The sequence below is a fragment of a genome, unplaced genomic scaffold (assembly GCF_019419815.1).
Source record: "Pyrus x bretschneideri cultivar Hongxiangsu unplaced genomic scaffold, Pyrus_bretschneideri_v1 Contig20, whole genome shotgun sequence".
Lineage (NCBI taxonomy): Eukaryota > Viridiplantae > Streptophyta > Magnoliopsida > Rosales > Rosaceae > Pyrus > Pyrus x bretschneideri.
The window spans coordinates 5,117,089-5,124,495 of NW_025999502.1; the positions used below are offsets into that span (position 1 = coordinate 5,117,089).

Genomic DNA, 7,407 nt, shown 5'->3' on the forward strand with positions numbered 1-7,407 from the left:
TAATAAATATATCGTGGATAATTTTCCTCAATCTTCTTCATCTTAACACTTCTATCTCTGCAACTAAAATGAACATCCTTTTACCCAAGATAATTTTTATAGAACAGATCTTCTGCGCGGTCAGTGACATGAGTTGTAATATTTCAACAACAAAAGTTTGTCATTTCCACATAGGCAACCCACTGTAGGCCAACCTTATATTTGATGAAGAAATCTGCTTGTTAGACTCCAAAATGATCCGTATTTGCTGCTGCTGTTTTGTCTTCACTTCGGTTTAATTAACCCATTGAATACTCCAAGTCGTGTATCACTTTATGGAAAGAAGATGTTGACCTCCAAGGATTCATTAAAACTCTTTTTCTTTTCGGGTGTAATATCCACACATCCTATTTTACTTCTCACACATTTTTTTAATTTTCGACCGTTGGATCGGATGAATTGAAAAAGATCAACGGACAGAAATTATCAAGGGGTGTGTGAGAAGTAAAATGAGGTGTGTGGATAGCACACCCTTCTTCTTTGTTGTTGGTCCCGTAAATTTTTCGGAGTCTGAAAAATATACTGAGAAGGTCTTCCAACAGTTGAAAATGAGTCCTACATTGATGGGAGAAAGGATCTTACATGGGTTTATAAGAGGTTAGGCTACTCCCCATATTGCCAATTGGTTTTATAGTAGAACCTCAACTTTTTTCATGGTATCAGAGCATGTTGTCTCACGTGTGAAGCCAAATGACCATACACACTTCATGTCACCCCATTGTGTTGTCCATGTGTTTAGTTTGAAAATTCGTCACACTTGAGTGGGCATGTTAAGAATGAGTCCCACATTGATGGGAGAAGAACCTTGCATGAGCTTATAAGAGGTTGAACTACTCCCCATATTGTCAATTGGTTTAATGGTGGAATCTCAATTTTCTTCACCAATGACCTTCCGAATATTTTATACGAATATTTTTTTTATCTATTATGTGTTGATGTAATACCTGCTAGGTATAACACCAGACGAATTATGTTGATGTCACTCATTAGATTGTTTAGGAATATGTCGATATCTAGTGACATGTGCGAAACATGGTTTGATTGATGACAACAATCCTACCAAATCTTTGACCAAATATCTCAGACTCTCAGTGAATAAATTGAGTTTTTATTTTACGCCATTTGTGCTTTATTTCTAATTAAAAAACTTAGAACTTTAACACTGAAATTCCCAAAATTCGAATCATACACCCGCCATTGGATTCACATATCGCGTATTTGCAAATAAACTGATTTGATGATATAAATTTAACAATTGAATACATAAAATCATTCAAATTTGACAATTTTTTTAATGAAAAAAAAAAACACTTTTATTAATAATACTGACAAGGGGCAGCGGCAGTAAATAAGTTTGCAGTTTGAAGGCAATGTCATAAATAAGTTGATGTCGGAGACAATGACTGATCGTAAATAAGTTTAAAATTTGTTGTCTGAAGCCCCTTTTTCATGAGTTTTGTAGACAATAATTCTCTCCTCCCTCTTCCTTCACCATCTGTCGACCAACCTAGTCAATGGTCGCCATCTCCCTCATCATGCTGGGCTTTTATCAATTTCTTTGTATTGTTTGAAGCAGAATAACTCACATTAATTTAACTTATGTGGTTTTGATTTGAATTAATAACTTTGATGTTGTCAAGCACAACAAGATACATTCAAATTTTAATTTATTATCAGAAGGAGAGAGAGTAGCAGTAGCAAAGCATCTAAGGGCGATGATGTTTCTATTTGCTCCGCGTGCTTGTAGCAGAGCTGCTTACCCTGTGGCCTCTCCTGACGTACGGCGTCATCGTCTTCATAGTTTGAATATGGTGCGTTATCTGTATTCTACCAACAACGTGGACAAATTTCTTCATTTCTTCCTTCAACATGAATATGGTGAGTTATCTGTATTCTACCAACAACTCGGACAAATTTCTTCATTTCTTCCTTCAACATACTTTGAATATAATGAGTTATCGAATATATAACATTTCGTAGGCACCAAACGAGTTCTAGAGGTTAGATATAGAAACTTGAAATCTCTAAATGAAGCCTTTATGAAATTAAAATTTCTGTATCATCAAATTATCAATGAGTTCCAAATATACACAGTTGATTTCTCTTTCATACAATCTTTTCCTCTTTTTGTGAAACAACTTCCAATAAAAACTTTATAACGTACTGAAGAACAACTCCAATTATGTAGCTGGGATAGTCAAGATGATAAGGGTTAAGATAATGTGAATTTGTTTCACTTTGGATGAGGAATGTTTTGTCAACTTGAGAACTCCATCTTTCCAGGAAATGATGGTGTGCTTGAACGGCTCCTTGAGCTTTCACATCCGGATTGTTGACTTATCACATCCTAAATACAAGAAAAAAATGAATTAAACAAATAAACTTGAAGAAAACAGAAAAAAGTATGCAGTTCATGTTTATGTTATGTTACTCACTTGCATTGAGGGATTCGAGCGTTGCCTCGGTGAGAATACTCCACCAGCACCAAACATGACACAATTGAAGCTCTCGTCTGCGAGTGCTTTCAATCTGTTAAGTTCAGGCAACACAACCTTGCCAAGATCTGGTCTGTCCTTTCGCCTCATTTCAGCACATTGTAAACAAAGCTTGGCAAACTTCAAGGCTTCCTCAACTGGCCAATCAGGAACAGCAGGGTCAAGTATCTCAGCAAAAGTTCCCGTCTCAATAGCCCGCTCAACATGATGAGTCAACCCCATTGGTGGCTTGGCTGTTATTAGTTGTAGAAGCATGACGCCAAGTGAGTAGATATCAGATTTTGTCCCAAGCATGCCAGTTTGCTGATATTCTGGGTCGATGTAGCAAAATGTTCCGGCTGTTGATGTCATGTGATACTGAGTGACAGAGTTGGCTACAGATGGAGGGACAAGCCTAGCTAAACCTACATCACTGATCTTGCTCACATAGTTATGGTCTAGCAAGATGTTTCCAGGTTTTAGGTCACGATGTACAAGGGGTTCTGGCTTGGCCTGATGAAAGAACAAAAGCCCTGTCCCGATTTCTGCAGCGATTCGGAACCTTATCTGCCAAGGAATAACTGGGGTGTTACCTCTGCAGAAGAGACGATCTTCCAAGCTCCCATTAGACATGTACTCGTAGACCAAGCAACCGTACTCTGGACAAGCTCCAAGGAGGAGAACCATGTTTGGATGTCGTATACTGCTTAATACTTCAACCTGCAAAACTAAGGGCTGTCAGATAAATATCCACACTAATACATGATCAAAGGATTGAATCCCCATTGAGATTAATGAGCGTCAATAATTCTATAATCTATAATTCAACTAATGCGATCTAAGAGGGTCACTGCATGAGAAACTACTCATACGAGCGAAGTTCATATTATATTCTTTCTCATTTAGTTTATTAAGATTTTTCTAACATTATCTATGTTTTCCTTTACTTTTGTCACAAGAACACTACCCGATCGTTTTAATTTTCAAACAATGTGGTCTCATTATGGAAACAAGTTTGAATGTAATCTTTAATCCATTCATGATCAGATTCAACATAGTAATTGTTATTGAGAGTGAATCCCACATTGGGAATGAAAGACTTTATATGTGATGAAAGACTTTATATGTGCTTATAAGAAATTGAGCTACTCCCTATATTGTTATTGGTATGGTGGAACTCCAACTTTTTTCATGATATCAGAACATGTTGTCTACAATGCCCCTCATGTGGACAACACAAATCGGGTAACATGGAGCTGGGCTTCACATATGGGACAACCTGCTCTAGTACCATAAGGAAAGTTGAGTTTTCATCATAAAATAAATTGGTAATATGGGAAGTAGCTAAACTATTTATAAGCACATGTAAGATCCCTTCTTTCTCCGATGTGGGTTCACTCTCAACAATTTAATATTAGTAGTTTCCCTTGGTTGTGTTGTTTATGATCTAAGCATATGAAGATACTGTTGTATATTTGAAGATATATAATAGTTAAGCCTTGATCATGTTCCACGTCACACACCTCCTGCTTGAACTGCGACTGTCCTTGAGCTGCATCTGGACGTAGAACTTTTATTGCCACTCGTGTGTGGTCTAGTTCACCTCTGTACACTGGTCCATAGCCTCCTTCACCGATTTTTCGAGCTTGTGAGAAATCATTTGTTGCCGATTCAATCTCCTCAATTGTGTATTTCCTGTACCTAGGATCATATGACCTTGCTTGAAGTGCCTTGTTCTTCTCTTCGGATTCTTTATGGGCTTTCATTTCTGCAACCTTTCTTTTTTGTGCTTCCAATTCAGCAATCCTTTGAGCTGCTTTAGCTGCCTCAATGGCTGCCTTACATTTTGCTTTTTCCCTCTCCACAAGTGCCAAAGCAGCTTCCTCAGCATGTCGCGCCACTTCTAGCCTTTGTTCATCTTCCAATTTCCACCTGTTAATTTCTTTTTCCTGTGATGATTTTGTTGTTAGAACATATGCAAAAATTAATTCTACGCTTGAATAAGGTACCACATCATATATACCTTGTCTTTCGCTGTCAGAGCTTCCTTGCACGCTGTACTGTACATTTCCATTGTTTGCTTAAGCTCTAGCTTGAGCCTCCTCATCTCAGCTTCCACATCGTCCTGTTATTGTCGATGCAAATGAGAACCGTATGAGCTTTTGATGAAAGGTTTATAGTAGGTGGGCATGAAAATTCTAATGTCTACAAAATATCCCGGGAAATTATCTTAAGTACCATGTTTTGTGACGATGACCATGATTTTCCACCGTCAGTTGAGCATGAAGACATTTCATATTGTAAAGATCCCATATCTAAAAACTTGTGTCTTGAGTAAGACGATGTGGAGCTTCTGTTGTCCCCGTCTGAGCCGATTGAAAGTCGAGAGTTCATTCCTGATTCTACACCAAAGTCACAGCGAGGTGACATGCGATCAATACTTGGCCTTCCACTGCTTACAAATGATATATCAGTTTCTGGTGAAAGCTCATATGATTTGTCCATGGAGGGTCTTCCTCGTGCGAACGGTGACCTGTAAATCATTTTTGTTTGGGTAGCCCCTCTCATTTATTACACATGTATTCCCTTTTCCATAGTTCATACAAACATATAGTCTTTTAGAACTCCGGCTGGAAAGGGCAAAGCATGAGTTTGCATATCTACAGTACCCTAACAGAACTCATCCACGCATTGTATTTAATAGAATTAATGCATCCAAATCCAAAACCAATTAGTTGCCAATGAGGGATAAACTCTCAACATATACATATATATACACACGCATTTCCAGAATATAGATATACCTATTCACTCAAGTGGGATAGGACCAAGAAATTAGGGCTTACTTGATTTGGATGTCACCATCTGGCTGGTTACGAGCAGAATAGTTCTGCATCCTATTCAATGCTGAATTAATCAAATAAACTCAGTTAATTAGTAACTAATGAAAAGCACGATATTATGATACCATGAGGTGGAAAACAAACCTGAAGATCTGGCTTCAGAATTAGGGCTTGGTTGGCGTTGTACTTGATTACGTTGGGCAGATTTTTGGGGTGCAGAAGTAGCACATCGCATGTACGAGACCTTTCCTTTGCCAATCACATAAACAGAGCAAAAATCCGGTGCCCCTTTTGACACTGTGCTTGGAACGTCTGTGAGCTTAAATCTTTTGTGGAACAAAAAATGGAAGAAGAGAAACAAGAAAAAAAAGTTGATGCAATTAGGGCTCCAATATTAGAACCGATTAAGGTGTATATATTAGATACAGAAGAAAAATATCGAACAGATGTATGAGAAAATGATGAGGAAATAGTTAATGATCACCTGAAAAGGCCGCTTTTGGATGGTGCGCCAAGTACCAAAATCTCAACAGTGTTGGCCGTAACATAATCGATGATTGCGTTTGGAATGTCAGTGTCCTTGATTACGACTTCATTGCATTTTATCTGTCTCAAACATGACAAGGAAGTTGTTATAGACATTTCGAAAATGTCATCCTGACTTAGTGGTATCTCTCCTCTCAATCTTGAATGAGATAGATACTAATTCCGAATTCTTTCTCGCCTACTAACCTATTCTCATTCCATGTGAGTAAACATATCGGGTGCATGATTATCACGTAGAAGATGGAAATAGAAATTAATGAAGCAGCATAGATATGGCAGGAAAGCACTTACATTCTTTTTGGAGCACAAGGAACGGAAAGAAAGAAAGAGCCCTTGGGTTTGTTGGGGGTCGGAGCCTGTTTGGTTAACATGGAGCAATGTGAGAGGCTGGCCTCTGGTGAGAAGATGATCAACTGCCCATTTGATGGCATGTTCACTTCCTTTGTCCTTGTCTATGGCCACCGCCACCGACTCTTTTCTCTTTCCTCCGTGCCCTCTAACAATCCTCGACATTACAGTAATTAATAGTACTCTCTTAATTAATTTCTATGAAAAAGATTAATTAATTCAAAGCTCTCCAATAAACAATTGAACCAGCTGCTGAGCTTGGTTTCAGAAACTCAGATACTCAGAAATTAAGCAATTAAGCTTTTTATTAAACTTAGAGATCAGTTTCTAACTAGTATACTTAATTCGTGCTGGCATCTGTTGGCATTGCCTTGGAAGCAAAACATACGTGCTCTCACAAACCAATTAACTACTCCTTCTAGCATACTTAATACGAATTAGTTTCTTCTGTTTAAACTTGATTTTACACAAGTCTCTTGGGTTAATTTTATTTTACCTATCATCATGGCGACTTACTGTTCAAAAACATATTGACTGTCGTATGAATGTGTTCAACTAATTACCAGCAACTAGTCGTTGTAAGTATTGTCTTGCTAAATTAAGTGACCTGCATAACAAAGAATTGACGAGTTCAAAAATAGCCAGTTTATTCGTTGCCTTTGCAATTGCATGGTTATAAAGTTATCGACAGAATAAATATATTAACAAATTTTGCATTAGTTTCTCATGTTGTTGCAACATTGACCAATTGGTGTGACATGCTTAGAGATGCAGATGCTGAATCAATCAAGAAGAGAGACCATTTATGTGGAAAAAGAAGTTAACCAAGAAACTAAAGTTCAACGATCTTGTGATACACGGTGGGGATGACGCTTGGTAACTCCAGTAAACATGATTAAAATGTTTTCAGCAACTACAGATGTCCTTGAGATTGTTAGTGAATTCCATCCTATCGTTTGAATGTTTTTTCAACTTGCATCTAATGAAAAATGGGTTGGGCATGAACAATAATCACAATTGATTTATTGCAATATTTAACTGACTGGGTCGGGTCAGCCCACAACCTAAAAAATGGGGTTAGGCTCGGGCCACCTCATCGTGGCTTGGTCCTTTTTATAGACCTAAACTCCACCAGTTTATGAGTTGCCCAGACAGTT

General features: G+C 37.9%; 1 protein-coding gene across 1 annotated transcript; it reads right to left on the minus strand.

Moving 5' to 3' along the window:
- Nucleotides 1-1,709: 1,709 nt before the first annotated feature.
- Nucleotides 1,710-6,420, minus strand: LOC103945460 (U-box domain-containing protein 52-like). Its single transcript, XM_048583763.1, has 9 exons — nt 6,194-6,420; nt 5,841-5,962; nt 5,501-5,682; nt 5,360-5,420; nt 4,752-5,076; nt 4,537-4,638; nt 4,037-4,462; nt 2,475-3,233; nt 1,710-2,386 (listed from the first exon to the last, which is right to left on the minus strand). Exons 1-9 carry the CDS (start codon nt 6,413-6,415, stop codon nt 2,297-2,299), a joined length of 2,289 nt encoding a protein of 762 aa, XP_048439720.1. The 5' UTR covers nt 6,416-6,420; the 3' UTR covers nt 1,710-2,296.
- Between the last annotated feature and the right edge of the window lie 987 nt (nt 6,421-7,407).

Excerpts from the sequence above, each read along its gene's own strand:
- LOC103945460 (XM_048583763.1), bottom strand. The coding sequence starts at position 6,415 with ATGTCGAGGATTGTTAGAGGGCACGGAGGAAAGAGAAAAGAGTCGGTG. Across the intron at positions 5,421-5,500 it reads TTCTGAAGCCAGATCTTCAG|CATTGAATAGGATGCAGAAC; the intron begins GTTTGTTTTCCA and ends TGATTAATTCAG. Across the intron at positions 3,234-4,036 it reads AGTCGCAGTTCAAGCAGGAG|GTTGAAGTATTAAGCAGTAT; the intron begins GTGTGTGACGTG and ends TTAGTTTTGCAG.